Raw genomic sequence first — 23,742 nt, 5'->3', positions numbered from 1 at the left:
ATTTTTATTTTATTTTTGCAGCAATCCCACTAAGTTAACTATAACAATTAATGGATAAATTAATCCACAAACTAAACACATACAAGGCTAATTTGAATTTGCATTGAAATCTAACCTTAATCTAGCTATCACTCATTCACTATCACTATTATTATTATGATTATCACTATTATTATTATGATTATGATTATTGTTGCTATTTTCATTGTTGTTGCTATGATTTTTGCTTGTGTTGCAACTTTTTTTCCCAAGCTTAAGCTGAGAAATCTCCATCTGAGTTTTCATGAAAAACTGCATTCTTTGCAACTCCAAATCCTTTGCAAATTTCATCCTCTGCTTCTCCATCTCCACCAACTGCTGCAACTTCGATGTCTCCGCTTGTTCATAAGCTTCACCAAATTTCACAATCGCATCAGTCAATTCCATCACCGAACTTCCCCAACCTTTTCCCTTCCTTCCTTTCATCACCTTCGCTCTCTTCCTCTCGCAGCCTTCCGGCGGAAAACTATCGCTCGAAATCGGCGATAACGCTTCCTTTTCTGATGAATCGGAATCCACCGGAGGAACTCTTGGTCGGAGATGAACCTTCTGGTACTTTAAATCAACTTGTTGATGCTGAATTTTCTTTTCAGGATTAAACTGATTCGGGCGAAAGCCGACCGGAACTTTTTGCTGTGGCAAATTACTCTTTCCGGTCGCGGAGACGCCGGAGATCTTGGCGGCTGGACCGATTAAATGATCTAATTTATCATAAAACGGCCATTTGCTGGTGGTGATGATGCCTCCGGCGGCTATCTTAGCTTTCTCCGATTTGTACTTCTTTTTCACCGTGTCGATCCGGTTTTTGCACTGGATGTCGGTTTTAGGTACTTTAACGTAATCCTCTCTGCCGTTCACGATCTCCGCAACCTCCTTCCAATGCTTTTGCTTCAGATTCCCTCTGCTCAATTCCAGATACCTCTCGCCCCAAGCTTCGATCAGAATCGCCGTTGCGCCTTCGCTCCAGCAATCTTCCCTCCCTCCGCCGTTGTTTCCTCTCGTCTGGTTCTGAATCGGAAGCGCTAATGCATAGCTGTTCGCGGCCGGCTGTTCCATCGGTGCCGGTGCCGCAACCGTTACCGAAATCCGACCGATTGCTCCAGGAGACGACGCCGGGGATCCACTCGCCGGAGACGAATGCGATTGGATCTCGTCGTCGTCCATAATCTCCTCGCCGCCGATCTACCGTGAAAACAAAGAAGGAGAGAGAAAGAGAGATAGAGAGAAAGAAATTAGGGTTTTAATTTGTTTATTTTTAATTTTGGCCGGCGAGAATGAATACACCGACGCCTTTTCGTGCTTTGTTTGTTTATTTTTGTTATTATATTGAAACCGGGAACGTTTTTTGGATTGACGGAAGAGGGTGAGTTGACGGTGACCGTTGACACGTGGAAGATGAGAGAGGAGAGAGTATTGACGTGGAAGACTCTGATTGGATTGGTACGAAAACTCCGTCACCGGCACAGTGGGTATCTACTATCTAGTGGCCTGGTTTGTTCACGAGTTTGACGATAACTTCTACGTTAGTTACGTTTCTGTTCCCTAATTACCAATCAAATACCCCCAGTTTACCCTCTTCATTTATCACCGTTTTAGATTTTTTTTTATTCTAGATTTTGTAGACATGAAAACAACTCGTAATATTTTAAATTTTTAACGACACATTAAATATTTTACGAATAGTAGTTATATTTATATATTTAAAAAAATTAAACATTTTTAAAATAATAAATATAATTATATATTTAGAAAATATAATCTAGAGTATTTTTGAAAAAAATGTATAATTTTTAATAAAAATATTTCTATATTTAATATATCAAAAGTGTCTTAATGACACATATTAATATTCTTTTTAAATTTTTAAGATTTTAATTTTTATGTATATAGGTTTTTTTACACAAGTTATATATTATTTTATAAATAGTTATAACAAAATTCAAATGTTATTATATAATTATTATAATTAATTGATAGTGTAACTTTTTTTATATTGATAATTATATATATGAAATCATTTTTTAAAACTCATAATTAATATTTTAAAAAATTAATATATTCTTAAATCCTAACTCAACTAGCAAATATCAATCTTGTTAGATTGAACATCATGTGTTAAATTCGAAACTTATGTCTCACAATTGTGTGTAAATTTATAGCCGTACTTATATCATTTCATCTATAAAAAAACTAACTTATGGTGTAAGTATATGTCTCAATTTCACAAGTGACAAGTTCATTCATTATTGATTCTAGTCCACAAAATGAAAGGGCAAAAAAACTTCATAACTAAAAATGTCCCACGCGTCTAAAATTCCTAAAAATTATGTAGGTTAAGTGAGTCTATAAACATATCTTTTGATACTTTTTAAAAAAACTATTTAAATTTTTTTTCTGATTTTTTACAAGAAAAAAAAAGTTTTTTTTGATTTGTTTAGAAATTATTATTTGATATTTTTTTTTTGAGAAAAACAAATTTCAAAAAGTTTTCAGAAAAAATTTCAATTGACAAAACATTGAGTTTATGAACTCCTCACTTAAAGTCACATAATTGATGGATCGGAACCTTAAAAAATCATCTCGATAAAAGGTTAGTATTAAGGGCTTTAGTAGTGAGTTTCTAAGATAAACTTTAGAGTTTAATTGACAATTCAGTGGGCAACAGAACCTATTCCCACATCAAAGAGTAGGGTAATATAGGAAATGAGTAGTTTTTAGTATACATCTAGTTGACATTCTAATAAAATATTTAAATTTAATTGCAGTTGTAGTCCTCTATTTTTATCAATTTATGAAATCGATCATCCTAATTTTAAAATCAAACAAATTTTGTTTTTATTCTGATTTGTTAACTAAAAAATAGCAATGTAACATGTTTTACATAAAGTAACTTATGATATGATGATGTAAAATAACTAACATTCAATAAATTGCAATAAAAGTCCTCTAGAACTTGACTTTCAACTGCATAAAGTTTTATTTTTATTTTTTTATATAATTTAAACAATGATATATATGAATTATTAATACATCTACATGGTTTTGTGCCATATAATTTAAAATATATCAAAATATTAATTTTTAAAATAAAAAGATCAATTTTGTGATGAAATAAAAATAGAAAAACTAAAATTACATCAAATAGTTAAAAAAAAATGTATTTAATTATTTAAAATTTGTTTTTAACAATGAATTGTATTGACTATTGAAATATTTTTGAATGATGGCGTAGAGGAAGCGGTGTTTACGGCGTGTTTTTGTGTTGTTTTGGTTTTTACATGTTTAGTAGCGTGACGTGAAGTTTGTTTCCTGTTTAGTAAAGTAAATCGCGTGTATGTATTTTCAAACTCCAAAGTACGGAGCAGTTTGGCACAGTCATGGGTTCATACAAATAGAGACAGAAATACTCAAAAAAATGGAGATGCGGGGTATCGAACCCCGTACCTCTCGCATGCAAAGCGAGCGCTCTACCATGTGAGCTACATCCCCATGATAACATTGAGTCGTTTTATTCAATATATACTACTCTACATTACCTAAAATTATTACATCAATGGAGAATTCAAATATCTTAAACTGGGGGGAGCAACTAAGCATGAAAATATCTATGAGCATTGACACTAAAATATCTTCTATAAAAAAACCCGCTTATATTCAAATCAAATTGTATTGTAGCATAAAGCACTAAGCAAAAGAGGTTTAACAATAACAAAAATATAATAAATTTCAAGCTTCATTGAGTTCCCGTGCATAATCCATATTTACAATAGTCAACAGCCAAAAACTCATAAAATGAGAAAGAAAAAAAAAAAAAAAACATAATATATACAAACACCCTTCTGGTGACTTTCTTTACACCCTAAGATCTCATGCTATCATCTGAGCCATTTTATTATTTACATGTACTCATATTTCATATAGTAATATATAATATATACACAAATTATTATTATTATTATTAATAATATATATTAATTTAGATGCCATGTGATTCCCCTTAGAATTTGGAATCAGTGTTATCTTATGTACACAAACATCTTACTTCCTCTCTCTCAAGTCTCAACAACGATCCAAAGCACTCATAATCACCCTGCAAACAAGCCATAAAAGTAAATAAGAAAAAGTTGGAGAAACAAAAGGGGCATGAAAAATCCAAATAAAATGTGACAAGAGTAATTTTTCATGGTAGGATAAAAAAAAATGGAAAATAGATAACCAATCGTAAATAGTCGGACTTCGATGCTCGACGCTCGCCACAGGATCTACAGATGCTTTTCTCCTCGTGAATTTCTTAAAATCACCTCCTGGTGTATCCGCTGCAAAATTAATCAAAAACAAATATGGCTTTAATAAATTGAAGAAATTATAATTATTAAGAAGAATTCATTTACTTCTAATGTTACAATTTAAAATTTATTGAGAATGCAATGTCGTCATAAAATTAATTTTATACTAATATTCAATAAAAACTCATCACATTAAAAATACTACACTAAATTTCACACGATCTTATTTCTCTACAATTTAGTTTTTGTTACTTTTCTCTACAATTTAGTTAAAGATGTACATATATGACAATTTTTGAACTAATTTCCTTAATTCTCTCTATTTTTCCTCAGTCAAATTAATACTACTATTTAATACTTGATCTAAGAACATAACAATTTCTTAAAAAAAAGAATATAAATAAATTTGGGGCCTGTTTTCACGGTCCATGGTATAAGAAATATAAAGAGTTTTGAGTATTTTTGACAAATAAAAAATATCAAGGGTTTTGAGTTATTTTCCATGATTTAAAGATAAAAGTAAAATATTTATAAATAAATAGTGTTACGAAATAAGAACCCTACCCCTCTCTTTTTATAAAAAGGTAATACATAAAATACATGTATTGAGAGAATGCAAGGGTTATATCGGATAGTATTTATTTATTGTTAGTCTTAAGTTTTGATATAATTTTGATGAGTTCACCATGCAGTTCTTCTAAACCTTTTTTCATAAAAAGAAATCGCATAGTTGCGAATGGATGGTCATATGTGCAATCTATTCCCATTCTATCTATATATAAAAAAGGGTTTTATATATTTCCTTTGCTTGTCATTTTCCCTATCTTGCAAACCTAGTACAAACAAAAACATTCAACATAGCTGAGAATAAAAAAACAAAAAAACACACAACAAAGTAGAGGGGATATAATTACGTGTTAAAGGCGTGCGAGGTGTGATAGGCGCAGAAGAACAAGGAGAAGTGGGTTCCGATGCAGTGGCTCTACCGTAATTAGAGTGTGCCCGAATAATTGTGATGCTACGACTAATCTGAACATCCTCCTTAACCGGCGCTGATCGGACGGCGGAGAATGAATTATACTTCCGAAGCTTACCCAAACCCGTTTCCGGTGTGGGACCCGCCAACGTTTCGTCCCAAAGCTTGTCAAGAAACCCCATAATAAGTCACAATTCAAACACAAAGATTAATTATAAAAGGGACGAAACGACAGAGAGGAGAAAGAACAAAACAAGGCAATGAATAGAAACAAAATTTGTTTTTTTTTTTTGTTTTTTTTTTTGTTTTTAATTTTATTTTGGGTTGTGTTTGGCGAGAGTGTGAGGGTATTTATAAAGAGATTAGATTAGGATGAAGAGTTGATAAGGTTAATTGAATTAAATAGTATTTGACGGCTAATTAAGACAGCTTGTAAACTTAGCTCCGGCTAATATAGCTTTCTTTATTTGCAGCCGTAAAATTGATATTCTCAATTGCTATATATTTATCTCTTCTTCTATATATTCGCTAGATACTTATATTAGTTGTAGCTGAAATTAGATTTTTGTAATTATCTGTATGACTAGTTTCTGTATCATCTTTTTTTTTTTTTTAATGAATTCTATTGCTATTATCATATTTTTAAAATGGGAACTCTTTCATTCCCTATTTTATATAGATTAAAAAAATCATACATAGAATAAAGATAAATAATTTTATCAAATCATTTTTATTAAATTAAATATTAATGTATTTTATGATATTATAAATGTAAAGTAGAATATAATAGTTTGAGAGGAATATACACAATTCAATTTTTTTTTAATATTATATTAAAAACTCAAAATAACATTTATTTTTCAGCATCATTTATTTAAATGTGACACTCGCCGTCTTAAATATTTAGAGGTTATGTTTTAATTTTAAAAATTGAGCATAATAAAAAAAATATATAATTTTAATAATTATAGTAAAATAAATTTTAGTCCCTATAGATACATAATATGCATGCAACTAGTCATACAACAAGAAAATATCTACAACATAACACCTTCACATGTTATACTCGAATATATATTTCGATAATGATAAACTACAATTCTATTTATAAAAACAATTATACTTATAAAATGTACCGATTATAGAACTCAAAACTACTATCATATACACCGCAATATATATATTTATTAACATATTTATTAATATTTATGTGTTCAGTCAGAATTCATCATAATCCGATTAGTATATAATAAACCACATAAATCACATTATATTATAAACTTATATAATTTGGTTTTTATAAACTTGTCACAATTAATAATTATTCATTATTCAATTTTTTTTTAATATAAATATTTTTTCTTCTATACTTTTCTATAGGCAAAAGTTTCTCCAAAATCATACATTAGATCACAATTTTATTTTTGAGAAAACCATTCTATACTCATCCATACCAATATTTGTTTTTTCAAATATCTAACACTCATAAAACAAATAATAAACATTCATCCATAATCGTAAAAATAATATAACACAAGTATGTCTCTAGGTAAATGGGATTATGTTTATATGATCGATTTCGTCAACCCATAAAAGTAGAATCGCATTTAGACTATAAAATACAACACAATCTTCCAAGAAACCTACTTTGTTTATTTGGTTTTTATAACGAAAAAAATATTAATAAAATGCAAGTGAATATTAGTTTTGTATTACGAAATTCAGCTAATATTGAAATAATTCTTTTAAAAATATTTTTTCAGTGTTAATTCTCTTTAGTACATTTTTATTACTTGATTATTTTTCAGTCTTTGACACAATTATACAAGTGATCGTATTCTTACCGACAAACGATAGTACCATTATAAATCATAAATTTAAGTTCTTAATATCTAAAACTCTAACAATAAATTAAATCATAATGAATTCTTATATTAAATCAATAAATCAATGATTTCAAATAAGTTGTTCATGAAATCAGTAAATCACATAATCTCAACATCAATATTTTTTTTTGGAGAATTTGGAGAACTCCTAATTTAGGCCTCCTAATTATGTCTTTTGCATCCCGAGTACTCGAAATTAGCATTTTACTATTCTTTATGACTTTTTTTCTTCTTGGAAATGAAATGAAAATGAAATGAAATGAAATTAAAATTTATTTATTTATTAATTTATTATTTCAAGAATAATTTCATCATATCTAAAATAAATATTTTTTCACATATCAGTTTTATTTTTTTTAAGTTCTCTCCACTAAAACGCTTTAAACACTAAATATGAATATCTTACTCGTTAATAAATTCGAAATAAGATCACTAAGTAGTAAAAAGCTAGCATTTTTTCAATACTCGAGCTCCATAGTTCTTTGTTCTCACTTTTTATTCCACTAAACAAGAGAGGAAAGATAAACACATTACAATACCAAAATATTAAACTTGGTTTAGTTAGGTTTTTCTAATTTCAATAAATTCAATTACTATTTTTACAATGCCTCACATATTTCATGACTAGATTTGAAATTAATAAATTTTATTGGTTGATATCAACACGTTCTTCAAAAAAAAAAAATAATAAGTAGGATCAGCATGTGTTCAAATTTTTAACTCTTATGAAAAAAAAAATAGACGAAAAGTGACTATATACATTTGGGCCTTCATGTTTTTATTTTTTTTACGGGCCTTGAAGTTTTTATAATCGTAGTGAATACTTATAATATAAACACCGGAAAATGGTGATAATGATGTGCTTTTTTTTATATTATTTCTTAAAATTTACTAATAATTTTTTTCTCGATTTCTTTTAGATTTATAGAAGAAATGATAAAAAAAAACATACATACGATAGCAAGATTATGAGTTTAAACTTGCGATGTGATATTCAACTTAACAATATCGATAATTATCAGTTAAGTTAGACTTTACTGATTTTTCTCAATAATTATAATTAAAACATTTTATGATTATTTAACTCAATTTATATTCATATAGATTTATTTTTATCATTTAAAGTATTTTATCTCTAAAGTTTTGTATTTTAATTATATTTTAAAAGTATCATACAATACACATATTATTTACTAATACACATATTATATAAGAGTTGAGATCTTCTTCATTTCTCATACTCTTTGTTACCATAGTTTTGAAAATAAAAATATAATAATTTAAATTTTGGTGGATCTAAATATTTTTTATACACTTCAAAACATTTCAAAATTTTATTTTAGTATTAAAGAGGAGAGATTGAATGAGAATGTAGAGTAAATGGAGACAATCCTAACTCATCTTGCATGATGTGATTTAAGAGTAAAATTTAAAAATACACTGAGCTTGAAAATTGCAATAAGGATCGCCATTGATAAATTTGATGTTAAAATATTTTTAGATACTAGATAGGTAATAAAAATTGAGTAAAAATACCATTTGATTCTTAAGTGTATCAATTTGGTCATTCATTTTTATAAAACTCCCTCAATTAACAGAAAATTTTGTAATATCAAATTGTTTAAAAAATTACATATATAGTATTAAGTTGCTATATAAAGATATATATTTGGTCTATGAAATTACATATTTGATCTATGAAATTACATATTTAGTATCAATGAAGTTCCCACAATTAACAAATACAAACACAAAACTTGACAAACTTTTACAAAACAGGAGATTAACTTAATATTCTATAAAAGTTGAGCACCAAATTAAGAAACTAATAAACTAATAAGAGCTAATCAATTAAATAAATTAAATATTAAGTGATTGAATTCAAATGATTAACGAATTTTAAAAACTTATTCAAAAAAATTCGAATTTAAATTTTGATTAAAACAATTTTTTAACAAATTTTATTTACTGCCTTTACATTGAAAACAAGAGAGTTAAAAAATCACATCGATGAATTAAGAAATTATATAAAAATAATATAGTGAAATAAGTGAGCCTAAGATGAGAGCCAGCCAGCCAAGCCAACATGCAAATGCAACTCAGATCCACAAAATTGGGAAGGATGTAAGATATGTTAGTTTCTAGTGTAATGGTCAAGTCATACATATACAAAAGTAAATTAAATATTAAATATATAAAAGTGTTAATTCACATTACTATTATCTTAAAGATTTTTGATGAAAGATATAATATTATAATTTTTTGTGGTGGTGAAAAACTTGATTTGGTGTCCTCAACTTAAAAAAAAAAAAAAACAAGGAAAGTGGCAGAAAGTAGAAACATTTGGGCCCATTTCATTATTGACAAACCCTTTTACAAGTTACAACATTCACACGTCAAAATAAGTCCAAAAATAAAATAAAATTCACACGTCAATTGGATAAGATCCCACGAAATCTCATCCCACCTCTAAGATGTAACGTACTTGTCATCATATATAAAATAAAATAGGTAAAGTGTAGAGCTTAAAACTTCATTACACTTATTTTTTTTTTGTGTTCTTTCTATACGAGTCTAATACAATTGATGCAAGTTGTTGTATTATGAACTAACTCTTTTCTTGATGAATTAATTTTATGATACAAAAGTATATACAGAAGACAAAGCACAAAAATGATATAATTGTTATTAAAAGTATATATTATGAATTAATAAAATTCTATTAAGCCAAATAAAAATGAAGCAACATTAAGTAACTAAATTAGTTTTGTAAAAAAACATGATTAAGTAATTAAAATAAAAAATATTTTCTAAAATCTGTATATATGATTAGTATTTCTCAGTGAAAACATTTAACTAATTGTCTTGGCCCGAAATATTATATTTTAACCTCTAATCTATTTTTTTGAAATAGTGATAAATTGTTAATTTTATTAAGATGATGAGTTAAATTTACAATCTTCTTGTCACTTCAACTCCCTCAAATTACTACACCACCTTATGACTCCTTAATATTATTAGAATTTTGCAAAGGTTCATTTATAGGTTCATTTGAGTTATACATAGTAAATTATTAAATAATTTTTATATAATAAAAATGTAGTTAAATATATATATTTTGTAAGTCATTTAAATCTTCGAAAGTGTCTTTAATTCGTTAGTATAGTTTTCAAATGTATTTTTTATTACTCAATTTTATCTATAAAATTACTTACAAAAGAGAAATTTAATGATATATTTAATTTTGATATATTTAAAACTACAATAATCCCCTTAATATTAATTTATAACTTTGCCATTAAATTTTGTTGAAAGTCGAATCTGTAACCTCTTTACAACTTCACAGTTCTTCATCCAAATCATCCTTAAATTTGTACAATATCAAATTAACTAACCTTGTACTTCCAAATAGAGCTATAGCTTTTTTTAGAAACATAGTCATTAAAAAAACTCTATTAAGCTTGTTATTCTTGTCATTATCCATTTGGTGTTCTGATAAAGCCTAACAAGAATAATTAATCCAATAAATGATGGAGATAGAGCCACACCTATAGAACTCAATAAATTGTCTAGGCGATGTTGGAAATGGGCTTTTGTAGGCTCAGAGTGAGGTCTTATAGTGTGTGGATTGTATTTTGGTTAGAGAATTGGATATTGTACCCCCCATTTAAACTTATACTCCTCCAATTTGTTAAAAATCCAATTTTATCCTTAAAAAATTCATTTACGAGCAGTTAAAAAAAATTACTCTAAAATCTGACCTTGTTGAAATTTCCGGTAGTTATAATTGTTACCGGAAATTTGGAAAATGAAATTTCCGGTAGTTGTAATTTGAATACCGGATTTTTGAAATTTCCGGAAGCTACCGGAAATTTCAAAAAATTTGAAAAATCCGGTAGTCATTTTTTGTTCACCGGAAATTTGGTTTTTTGAAATTTCCGGTAGTTAACCCGGAAATTTCAAAAATCCGGTACTTAATTTTTTTTTTTTTTTGAATATGCTTTTAATTTGTTTGTTATTTTATTTGAATTGTTTTTTTGAACTAGGGATGGAAAACACATGACCAGTATTTATAGATTTAACTGAAGCATTTACAACTGATCAAATTTTTGAGTCACGAGAAGCTGTCATATCATGGGCAAGAGAGATAGGTCGACAAAATCGAGTAGCAGTTATCATTACTCGATCAGACGTAGAGACTGGAAAGAGAGGAAGAAAGTCAAAAGTAATTCTTGGTTGTGATAGAGGTGGACAATATAAGTCAAATAAAAATGACACAGGTACTTCAACTAAAAAGTGTGGATGTCCGTTTAAACTTAAAGCGAGACCACTGAAAAATGATGAAGGATGGATTATTAGTTTAATCTGTGGACTTCACAACCATGAGTTAGTAGCTACTTTTGAGAATAATGCATTTATGGGACGCTTAACAGAAGAAGATAAGAAACATGTTGACGAGTTGACAAAGTATCACGTTGCACCGAGACATATCTTGTCATCTTTGAGAGATCGAGATACGGAGAATGTGACTAGTATCTATCAAATTTACAAGCGACGAAGTACATACAGGAAGAATTTGATGGGACCTAGAACTGATATGCAACATTTGTTGAAGTTACTTGAAGCTGAGAAATATACTTGTTGGAGTAGGACTCATGAGGACTCCAACGTTGTGAGGGATATGTTTTGGACGCACACAGATTCCATAACTTTGCTTAACATGTTCCCTCTTGTATTGATCATGGATAGCACCTACAAAACCAACAAGTATAGGTTACCGTTGTTTGAAATTGTTGGTGTAACTTCAACTTGGTTGACATTTAATGTTGCATTTGCTTATATGGATTCTGAACGTCAAGACAACTTTTGGTGGGCATTGGAGAAGTTAAAAGAGTTGTTTTTTTCAAACACGCCATTTCCTCAGGTGATTGTGACTGACAGAGAACTGGCTTTAATGAATGCAATTAAAGTTGTATTTCCATCTTCAACAAATTTACTTTGTCAACTTCATATTAACAAAAATGTTGGAGCCAAATGCAAACAGTATATATTAAAGAAAGACATGCAAGAACCCATTCTTGAGTTGTGGAGGAAAATTGTTTATTGTTCTGAAGAGAAGGAGTACGAGGAACTTTTGCAAGTATTTGAGCAAGCATGTGTCGATAATATTATTTTCTTTGACTACGTCAGAGACACATGGTTGAATCCTCATAAGGAAAGATTTGTTGAAGCATGGACCAATCGAGTATTGCATCTAGGAAATACTACGACTAATAGGTATGTCATTAAAATTTCACATTTTGTATGATATATGATATATGATTTATGCATGATATATGATCATTACTTCACATTTTGTATTTTTTTTGTTTAAATATTAGGGTTGAGTCTGCTCATTGGTCATTGAAGAGATTTTTGGAACACAGTAAAGGAGATTTTTGTAAGGCATGGAATGGTATGAATGACATGTTGAAGTTTCAAATTATTAAGATCAAAGGTTCATTTGAGATAAGTAAAGGTCGCAAAGAGCATATACACAACAATCCATTCTTTGAGAAATTGACTTGGGTGGTATCCAAGAAAGCCTTAGGTGATATTGTTGAAGAATACAAGAGAGTCAGTTATGTCGGTAACGACAAAGATGTGTGTTGTTGTATACTTAGAAAGACTCATGGATTACCTTGTGCATGTGAGTTAGCAGGATACAAGATGAAAGGTGTTCCAATCCCATTAGATGCTGTTCATATACATTGGAGGAAATTAACCTTGAATAGTGATCAAGAGAATGACCAGTTGACAAATGATTCAGAGTTGGACATTACATCGGAGATGGATATAATTTGGAAAAAATGGAAAACACTTAATATTGCTGGAAGAAGGGCTTTAAAGAGCAAGTTGCGTGAAATAGCATATCCGGAGACAACATCAATGTGTGCACCAGTGGATAAAATCAAAACAAAAGGTGGTGTTAAGAAAAAAGGCAATAAGCCGAAGGGATATGACGTATATCGCGACCCATCATACTTTGAGCATGTTGATACTCAAGTCTCCCAGCAGGTATCCAAACAAGTCTCCCATCAAGCATCCAAACAAGTCTCCCACCAGGTTAAAAAATATTTCCACGAGTTTCCTTCTTTAATTCATCCATATATTGAAGACATAGTTAATGTTAAAGCAGATGGAAACTGTGGATATCGTGCTATTGCTGCTTTACTTGGTTATGGTGAAGAATACTGGAGCATTATACGTCGGCAGTTGTATACAGAGATTAAGTCCAAACCTGATTTATATGCTGCATTATTCAAGGAACGTTTGCAAGAAGTGACAGAGTCTTTACTTGTAACTGAGTTGGAAAACCAAGGTAATGAGAAGTGGATGACCATTCCTGATATGGGTTACGTGATAGCAACAAAATATAATCTCGTTCTTGTTACATTAGCAAAAACTTTTTGTTTGACTTTTTTCCCATTGAGGGGTGCACATAATGGAGATTTGTCACGTGATCGTGTTATCAGCATTGGTTTTGTTAACGAAAATCATTGGGTTCAAGTTAAATTGAAATCTGCATGTCCGTTACCACCACTTGCATGGCATTGGAAGAAGCATCGTAGCGATGAGTCTACATCATGGGCTATCGCTTATGCAGGACGTCTACAACATTGGGGTTCTTTAGATTTAGAAAATAATTCAGATTATATGTCTTTGGCAGATGATTGATACTTTTGAGTTGTATTTTGTTTTAAATGATATGATTGGCAGATGATTGATACTTTTGAGTTGTATTTTGTTTTAAATGATATGATTGGCAGATGAATAATAAATCGCTGAATAAATCGCTGAATAAACTAAACAATGAAAATTTAAAATTTAATAAACTCTAAAATCTAATTGAGAAATACCGACATGTGTCTTTATGGTAGCTAGCTGTTAGTGTACTAATTAAAGATAGAAGCTTTATACTATAAATTGTGCATTGCATTTCTCATAAAGTTAAAAACTGTTTTTTAAGACATAAGTACTATTTGTGGAGTGCTTAAGATGCATATTTTGGGGTTTTTGATATAAATATCTTTTTTTTTAATTTTAATATTAGATTGCTCCACTTCTAAAAAATAATATCAAAATGTCCTATTTTTTAGCTCCAGCTGCAGATCGCAAACTGGGGATGCGACCTCCTGAAGAAAAAAAATTTTAACCTCACTAGATGGTCGCATCCTGGGGATGTGACCTCCTACTAGCTTCATTTTTTTTTGTTGAATTTTGTTATTTATTATTGGGTATATTATATTTATTATTATTAAATATTTTAAAAATAATTATAACATTAAAAAATACAAAATATTATTATAAATAATAAAAATAATTAATTTAATAATATTATATAACTTTTAATAATTATTATAATAATAAAAATAATAATAATAATAATTTTAATAATAATAATAATACTAATAATTTTAATAATAAGATTGATGTTCTTCATGTGGAATGGTGGATCGAATACAGGTGGGATAAGTTGATCTTCTGCTTCCATATCTTCATCACCATCGTCAGAATCACGAAATGATTCATCGAAGTATATTTCATTATCTTCACTATAATCACCTAATTCTTTCTCATTGATATTATAATGGACACTAAGTGGAAGATCACATTGTGGACTTGTTGGGAGAGATTCGTGATGAAGTTGTTGAGAGACATTGTAGACATTGTGGACATGTTGAGTTTGTTCATTTATTATTATTAAAATTATTATTATTATTATTTTTATTATAATAATTATTAAAAGTTATATAATATTATTAAATTAATTATTTTTATTATTTATAATAATATTTTGTATTTTTTAATGTTATAATTGTTTTTAAAATATTTAATAATAATGAATATAATATACCCAATAATAAATAACAAAATTCAACCAAAAAAAGAATGAAGCTAGTAGGAGGTCGCATCCCCAGGATGCGACCATCTAGTGAGGTTGAAAATTTTTTTCTTTAGGAGGTCGTATCCCCAGATTGCGATCTGCAACTAGGGCTAAAAAGTAGAGCATTTTAGTATTATTTTTTGGAAGTGGGGCAATCTGGTATTAAAATTAAAAAAAAAAAAGAGGATATTTATATCAAAAACCTCATATTTAGGGTACATGTATGACTCAATCTTATTTAACCCATGAGTTTATAGTAAATCTATAGTTGATATTACATTTTAAGTTGCAATACATTATTTTTTAATGTGAATTTTAAATCATGTTTTGAATGAGAATATTTTGGAAAGCTTAATTAAATCTTAATATATATTTGATGTTTTGAAAAATTTAAAAGAAATACATGATAGATAATCATATAATATTTAATATAAGTCTTCCTCTACCTTTCCTTTCAAAACCCAACTTTCAAGAATACCCTTAAGATTTGTTTGGTTTAAGAGCTAAAGTGAGAGGAAAGAAAGATAAAAGAAAAGGAAAAAAGAGAATAGAAAGTGAAAAGAGTTTTTAATTATTTGGTAGAAGAGAAAGTGAAAGACAAAAAAACGTGTATTGATAAAATGAAAAAATATCTATAAATAAAAAAGAAAAGAGATTAAATCATAAAAAAATATAAAAGAAAATAATAAATATTTATTCTATTCATAAAAATAAAACAACGTGATGAAACAATTCTAATTTATTTTAGTAATAAAAGTTATTTTAATTGATAAAAAGTAAAAAACAAAAATAAATTATCGTAAAAAAACCAAAAATAAACACCAGTCACATGTTGTACAAATAACTAGTGAGTGTAAAAATGATGTTATTGTAATTTTAAACAAAATATGGAGGTTTTTGTTCATTTCTCCCCAATTTGAGAGAATTTCTTTTTGCTGTGAAACCCATACAGATTTTTTTCTTTCTTTTATGATTAATAGTTTTCAGAAAGAGAAAAAGGATTTTGATTTCCGTGCTTTTCCTTTTCAATTTTCTTTTCCGTACACTTAAGGTTTTGGAGATAAAAAAAATGTATTAAATGCACATGTGTAATTGTCGTTAGTCTAAAGATATATAATGCAAGGATCCTCCAACATTTTACACTATATTTGGAATAGGGAAAAGGAAAGGAAAAATGTTTCAAAAGAAAGAAAACACAAATTTTAAAATTGTTTACATTATTTGATATAGTGTGTTCTGCATATTATTTCTCTCTATTACGAAAGAAATGAACTTTTTGTTTTTTAATTTTACTTCTATTTTTTTTTCGTCATATACTATTTTTTAAAAAAATTTATCTTTTTAAAAATTTATCGATTTTTTTTCTCATTTTCTACACAATCAAATAAAGAAAATAAAAAAATTTATCTTTTTTTCTTTTGACTTTCTCTCGATCCAATCCACTAAACATCATCTTATTTTATATTATTATTTTTTCTTCTAACTTTTCTTTTCATTAATTTTTTTTCTCTCACTTTCTTTTTATAAATCAAACATAATATTAATGTCTCTCCATCCAACAAATAAAAGAATGTAACTTTACACTAAAAAAAATAATAAAATTAAAAATTAAATTCATTTTTGTATTTGATATTATTTTTTTGGTGAAAAGTATTTATTGAAAGTACTTTTACGTCTCTCATATTTATCACAAAGACAACATGTATATTGACAAATTTGTTAAAGTTGATTTTTACATTTATTGTTTTACTTAGTGAGATTTACCTCGTTATTGTATTTGTAATGATTTTAAGCAAAATTGATACAAAATTTATGTTTAATGTTTTAATTAATACTTCTCGTATAGTTGTTTTTGTTCATCATGATGTTTATTTTGTTACTCTTGCATTGGTTGTTTTTTCTCTTTGATTTTATCTCTTTGGATTTTTCAAATAAGATTTTTAATGAGACAATATTGTTTATTCTTGTTTCTTTGGATTTTGACCTAGTTCTTTAAAAAATTATATTTTTTTACTTTTTTTTAATGTATTTATTAAAATACTGTAAATGATATGTGGTCATTTTTTAGTGTCAACATAGTTAAAATGTCATTTCTATTAAATGATGTTTTGTACTCTAATTTTTACAAAAAATTAAAACAAAAATTTAACATATCTTTTTTAGTCATTGTAAAAACATTTACATTTTGCAATCCTACAAAATTATCCTTAAAATAATTTTAGTTTCTATTAAAACAAAATATGTTTAATTAACCTTTAACATTTAAATTTTTGAATATTTTATTTGCAAGCGTACGTAAAACATTCACAAAAATTTAAAAGAATTTAACTTGTAATAAATTAAATGTAGATTTTTTAAATGTCTTAAAGTCAAGATAAAAGTAAAAAAAAAAATCAAAATTTAAAATCATTTTGTATAAAAAAAATATTTTTTATTATTATGTAAATGTGTTACAGAATTTATTCAAAAATATATGTTTATCATGATATTTCAGCAAATACTAAAATTATTTACATGATAGTAAATCTTATTACATAAACCAAAATAAAATTTTAATATTTTATAAAATAAAAAATTATTTATTTAAATAAAAATAAGTTTTATATATATTTAACTTATTTATAAAAGAGAGGTTGACAACCTTTTATGAGTTTGTTGTATAAAAAATAAATAAAACAATTATAAGTTGCTTTATCATCTGACAAAGACAATGGAGTGCAAGCAATCAATTCATTCTCAAAGCGGTTAAACAGCCTTTATAACATAAATAGTGGGACCAGTCCCTGAATTTAACTTTTTATTTCTCTCTCTTATTATATCAACAATTTCACAAACTCACGTTTTTCACTTTACACACACAACAACAAAAGGAGTTAAAGGACTTTCACATTCACAAAGAACCTTCTGGAGACACTAAACAAAAATATCTTCAACACCAATCAATCTCAACCCTACATCACCACCCATCCAAAACCACTTATTTGGTTTTTAATTAATTAATTATTAAGAACAATACTCTCACACTGTTTTAAATATAATATAACAAAAATAAACTATATAAAGTCTAGAATAGGAGGGCTCTAGAGTATTCATAAGGCTAAGAAGGACATTTTTCTCTTTTCACTTCAACCCTTCATTCCTCTTAGTCTAAAACAAAATACTAAATTCAATGTATCAATTTATAAACATGTAGTCCAAATCCAAGTTGTCATTCAAGTTGTATATTATATGTATTACATATTTTTTTTTATATATATAATATAATCACATAAAAATATTGTTGTTGTGATTTTGTGTCTTGAATTTAGCTTCTTTATTTTTTATGGTATTGATTGGGTTTTGGTTGATTCAATTTACCGACAAAAACCTTAGTTTGATCTAGTTGGTTGTGAAATTTGGATTGTGATTATTGTTGGAAATAATAATAATAATGGCTAATGAAGGAAACAAAAGCAATGATTTCTATTCAATCTTGGGATTGAATAAGGAATGCACTGATTCAGAGTTAAGGAATGCTTATAAGAAACTTGCACTGGTTAGAATTTCATCTAACTTTTCTTTTTTCTCTTCTAAAAGCCATGTTTCTTCAAAAGGGTTTTTTCAAAATCATTATTTTTTTTAAGTTGGAATTTTTTATTTAAGAAAATGATTTGATTAAATGGACAGAAATGGCATCCAGATCGTTGTTCAGCTTCAGGGAATGTGAAGTTTGTGGAAGAAGCTAAGAAGAAATTTCAGGCTATTCAAGAAGCCTATTCTGGTAATTACAATTCAGAATTAATTAATAACTATTTTTATGTTGAATATTGACTCATTATTTATTTGTTCATTTTCTACTCAAAATTGAAGAAAAGTTGAAATTTTTATTTGTATTTATACATTGGGTCTAAAAATCTAATTTTTTTTTTTTTTTGTGACAGTTTTATCTGACGCGAACAAAAGATTAATGTACGATGTTGGAGTTTATGACAGTGATGACGACGAAAACGTAAGTCACGCACTTCACACCACCTCCTGCAATTTCCCTCCTTATTATTATTATTTTTATTAAATTTTTCTCTTTTTATTTTATGTTAGGTTAATGTTAAGTTTGTTATTATAAAGTCTAATTCGATTGACATAAATTTATATTATTAGATTCAGTATCATGTTTTAAATTTAAATATTATTTTAATGAAATTCTTTTTTAGCATTTTTCTCGATAGACATAAAAAATCCGTCATTCCCTTGAAGAGAAGCAACCTTAATATAACCTTTTCACATTAATTATATTGGTTTATGACTCTGTCTTTTTCAGTTTTGTTTTTAATTTAATATATTTTGAGCTCTCGTGAACCTTTTTAATGAAAAATTGATTTAGAGAATTTGTCATACACAAGTTCTACAGGATAGCGAGTTGGACAAATACCCTCTTCGTGAATTTGGTTTAAAGTGTAATAATATATATAGTAATTAATGAAGAATAATTTTTAAAAAAATAATATTTTAAAAGTTTGTATATACTACCGATGAAATATTTTAAAAGACAAACGGTACATCCATGCATTTTATAGACATTTTAAAGAAAAAGAAAGAGAGATGAAGAAAAAATGACTTGTTGAATTGATATTTAAAAATTATGAATGTTACAGGTAAGAGCTCGTTTTAAAATTGTTAAAATTCTAGTAACTATTTATATTGTCTTTTAAAAATAGAATTTTTTTTGTTTTTTAGTAAATATAGTTGAGATGTGGATCGAATTAGTGAATTAGTGTTTGATAAAAAAAAATAAGTAGAATTTAGTTTTGAGATCTAATTTATTTTGATGTAAAATGTAATTCACACTCATTTCAAGTATTTTATTAAAATTAAACAATTTAATTTTTAAGATATACTTTAAGTTTTTTAAAAAATTATTTTTAAATTTAAACCGGATGAACTTAACTTAATTCTAGAGTAAGAAACTTCATCCCCATTTTAACATATTAGATTTTTATTTTGTTTTTGTGGTATTGTGTTGTCATGTCATCTGCGGTCTTGTCATGTTTGTGATTTTTGCACCGTCCAATTAATATTTTATTTTTCATGTGAAAAAAGAAGTATGTATCTTCTTAATTCCATTTTCCTCAACAAGTGTTTTCACAAAGGCAAAAAAAAAAAATGCTTTTCGCGAAGTCATTAATAAATTAATGGAGCATGTTGTTTATACATTTCAATAAGAGAGAATAATTAATGGAATCAAGTTTAGTTGGAGAAAAGGGGGTGAATGTGAATTTTGAGTCCTATTCTTGATCCAATAATTTTGATGTCCTATTCTAAGAAAATGAATTTTGTTTTGCAGGGTATGGGTGACTTCTTGAACGAAATGGTTACAATGATGAGCCAAACTAAATCTAATGTGAGCCCTCTTTAATATTTTTGTAATATATTTTTTTGTTTTCTTCTAATTAGTGGAACATTAGGTCAAAAAAAATAAAAAATAAAGCTAGACACGAACAAACAACGTTGTTTTATATATTTTTTGTTTAGTGGATAAAGCTAGACAAATATAGTGTCTGATTTAGCCAAATACTACGTAGTTGCACCTTTTTACCTTTTGGGATTGGGCCCTATTGATGTTTTGGATTTGTTAAAAAATTGAATGATAGTTAGTGCCTGGTGGGGTGTATTGTTGGGGGAGTTATAATTGTGTTTCATTCGTAAGTCTAATGTAAACCAATCCTATCTAGGACAATACTAAATTAACTCAAATTATGAGTTAATAAAAATATATTTTTGATACTAATTTACTAATATTTGAATATAAAAAAAAGTTATAAAAGTTATTAGATCATATAGTTTAACTTGTAAATGTTGATATTGTTATGTTTGACGTCTTGATTAATTTGTGTGAAATAGGAAAATGGAGAAGAGAGCTTTGAAGAGTTGCAACAATTATTTGAAGATATGTTTCAATCGGATATTGGATTAGGTGGAAGCACTTCTTTTACAGCTTCTAGTTGCTCTACTTCATCTACTTTCATGACTTATAATGAAAGTTCTAATTCTAATAAACGCAATTCAACTCAAATGAATTGTGGAAAGGCAGAGGATTCTTCTAGCTATGATGCCAATTACCAGAACTTCTGTTTTGGGGTTAGTATATTCTAACCTTTTTTTTCTTCTTCATTTGATGTAACATCTATGGCATTCATATTACATAATGATTTTTAGTTGCATGTGCTTTTGATAGCTGATTGTGGGATTCTTTCTTTGTTTGGCCTATGTTTTTTTTTTCAAAATTAGGAAAAGAGAATTCATTATTAATAACGGTAGTATTAATCACTATTTCACTATTGTCACATATGGAATTTGATTTATTTATTTTTTTAAAATCGACATTTTACTAGTTGAATTAGGATTTAAGAACATCTAATTTGAATTCTATCCTTATTTGATCAATGATAAATAAAATCAAAATTAGTTTTTAAAAAAAAAATAGATTTTGCGTGTACTTTAATTATGGGGTTTACTTTAAAGTATATAATATTTTTTAGATATAGGAATTATCAGAAGATTTGGAGTTTCGATCTTTCGCATTAAGTGCATAGTTATTATGACGTAGAGAGTTGGATCCAAATGGTAGATCCAACAACTCTGTATTCACTATACTCATACAACAGTTGTAAAATATCCGACTAAAACATGACTTGTTATGACTTCTAACCGGTCGTATTATGGTAGAGTTAATTGGTTCAGGGAAAAGGTAATTGATTTGTAAGTGTTAGAGAATTTTTCTCTTGAGTCTTTTAATTAGTGGCATCTTTTCTTTTGTTCATCTCATCAAGGTCAATCTTGTAAATTATCATTACCAGGATACAAAACAATGGAGTATGTATGGAGTTTAAGGAAGTGGTAAGTGATTCTCCTAGTCCCCTTCTTACAAAAAATGTCATGTATGTCAAGTTCTTTTCTTATAGATACGATTATGTTTGCATTAGACATTACATTTACATGGTATATTCAATGCAATATTCGATTTTTCAGTGCTCCACTACGCTTAGCTTCATATTGATTCAAATATTTTTGATTCTTGATATGAAGACAGGTGAAACGCCTTCAAGAAGTTGTGATGAAGGAAAACGAGGGAATTCTAGAAGGAGGAGGTAGCCATAGACAAAGAAAGAAAAGGAAGAAAGCAAAAAATTTCATATGGTCATGATGTTTCTTCTAATGACCATCATGGAATATCTACTAATTAATAAGATTGATGGCATGTTGATTAATTAGTGTGTGAACCTTGTCATTTTGTTATGGGAACTCCACAATGTTGACTTGTTACAACTAAAATATTAGGGTGAAGAGCATAGTTTATGTCAATAGTAAGAAGTAAGTACTAGGGTAAGGAGGTCACAAATGCATTGAATTTTGATGGTAGTGGCACCTTTCAAACCATTGTACTCCCATGCTAGGAATTTGAGTTCAAATCTATTTACAAGTCATTTTGGTCTTTTTTATTTATGCAAATTAGTATCATTATCATTTCAATATACTCATTTTTAAATGAAATATGAAAATAAATATTGAGAATGAAAAGTTGAGGTATTTAATTAAAAATTTAAATTAAATAAATCAACTTTGTTTATATTTTATTCAATATTATTATTTAATGAAAAGTGCAATGTGGAATTATTGTTGTGGTATGATACAAATTCTTAATGTCACTTTAATTTTAAAGGAGTTCTTTTCTTGTTTACCTCAAATGAATATAAAGAGATAATAAAGGTTGGGGAACAAAAATCATTTGTGGACAACGACATTGTATTATTATACAGTTTTTATATTGTTTACAATATCTTTAAATTTGATGTAACAATAGGAATAAAAAAAAATCTAAAATTAAGTCACGCATAAGCTCTTTATACATTTTGATCATTTATTTAATTTAATAGTAATCTTTGTATTTTGGTCATTGAATTAATCTAATAGTCAAGATATAATAGATTTTATCGTCAGGTTAATCTAACAATTAAAATGTATATGGAAAGATGATTCAACCAGGGACTCAAGACCATAGTTTATTTATTTACTTTTTAGAAAAAAAATAATATTTCATTAATTAGAAAACAATACATTATTTTATAGATAAGACTAATAATTCCTTATCAATTATGGATATTGCGTCCAATAATTCATTGACTCAAGACTAATAATGAAAAAAGTAATTATTAATATTGAGTCGAGGAATTACTCAAGACCATAAAGAGAAAATAATTCAAGATCATAATTTATTGATTTAATTATTAGTCTTGAGCTAATGAATTATTGATTGAATTATCAGTCTTTTGAAAACGAATAAAATAGCTTGTTTTGCTCCTTTTTAAAATACTAAGAACATCTCCGATAAAGATTTCATAAAAGTATCTTAGCATTAAATTACTACTTGAATATAAGAGATATCAAAAAGTGAAAAATAATACTTTAAGTTAAACAACTTTATAGATAAAATCTTCTATTAAAATAAAAATTGTATATGTATCATAATTTTGAATTGGTCCACTTCAAAATATAAAGTAAGTTTCTTAAAATGTTACCATTAATAGTTTTTCATCTCAAGTTGACCAATTCACTACTTAACATATAATTGGACGGTAAAAAAATAATATTGGA

General features: G+C 27.6%; 2 protein-coding genes, 1 non-coding gene and 1 pseudogene across 4 annotated transcripts; 1 reads left to right on the top strand and 3 right to left on the bottom strand.

The window, feature by feature from the left end:
• On the bottom strand, positions 1-1,565 carry LOC101508093 (trihelix transcription factor ASIL2). Its single transcript, XM_004510487.4, has one exon. The coding sequence runs from the start codon at positions 1,201-1,203 to the stop codon at positions 133-135; it is 1,071 nt and encodes a 356-aa protein (XP_004510544.1). The 5' UTR covers positions 1,204-1,565; the 3' UTR covers positions 1-132.
• Positions 1,566-3,455: 1,890 nt separating this feature from the next.
• TRNAA-UGC (transfer RNA alanine (anticodon UGC)) lies at positions 3,456-3,528 on the bottom strand. The gene has a single exon. It is a non-coding gene; the product is annotated as a tRNA-Ala (tRNA).
• A 226-nt stretch (positions 3,529-3,754) lies between these two features.
• On the bottom strand, positions 3,755-5,625 carry LOC101508408 (dormancy-associated protein homolog 4). Of its 2 annotated transcripts, none has more exons than XM_004510489.4 (3): positions 5,240-5,625; positions 4,256-4,355; positions 3,755-4,129 (listed from the first exon to the last, which is right to left on the bottom strand). In XM_004510489.4, the coding sequence occupies exons 1-3, from the start codon at positions 5,481-5,483 to the stop codon at positions 4,099-4,101; spliced, it is 375 nt and encodes a 124-aa protein (XP_004510546.1). In that variant the 5' UTR covers positions 5,484-5,625; the 3' UTR covers positions 3,755-4,098. The 2 variants fall into 2 exon arrangements, with proteins under 2 accessions (XP_004510546.1, XP_004510547.1); XM_004510490.4 differs by having other exon boundaries at positions 4,275-4,355; positions 5,240-5,624.
• Positions 5,626-18,199: 12,574 nt separating this feature from the next.
• Positions 18,200-22,574, top strand: LOC101509142 (uncharacterized; annotated as a pseudogene).
• The last annotated feature ends 1,168 nt before the right edge of the window (positions 22,575-23,742 follow it).

The sequence above is a fragment of the Cicer arietinum genome, chromosome 7 (assembly GCF_000331145.2).
Source record: "Cicer arietinum cultivar CDC Frontier isolate Library 1 chromosome 7, Cicar.CDCFrontier_v2.0, whole genome shotgun sequence".
NCBI lineage: Eukaryota > Viridiplantae > Streptophyta > Magnoliopsida > Fabales > Fabaceae > Cicer > Cicer arietinum.
Note: the sequence above shows the minus strand (reverse complement) of the source record. Positions and strands in the feature narration are given on the sequence as shown.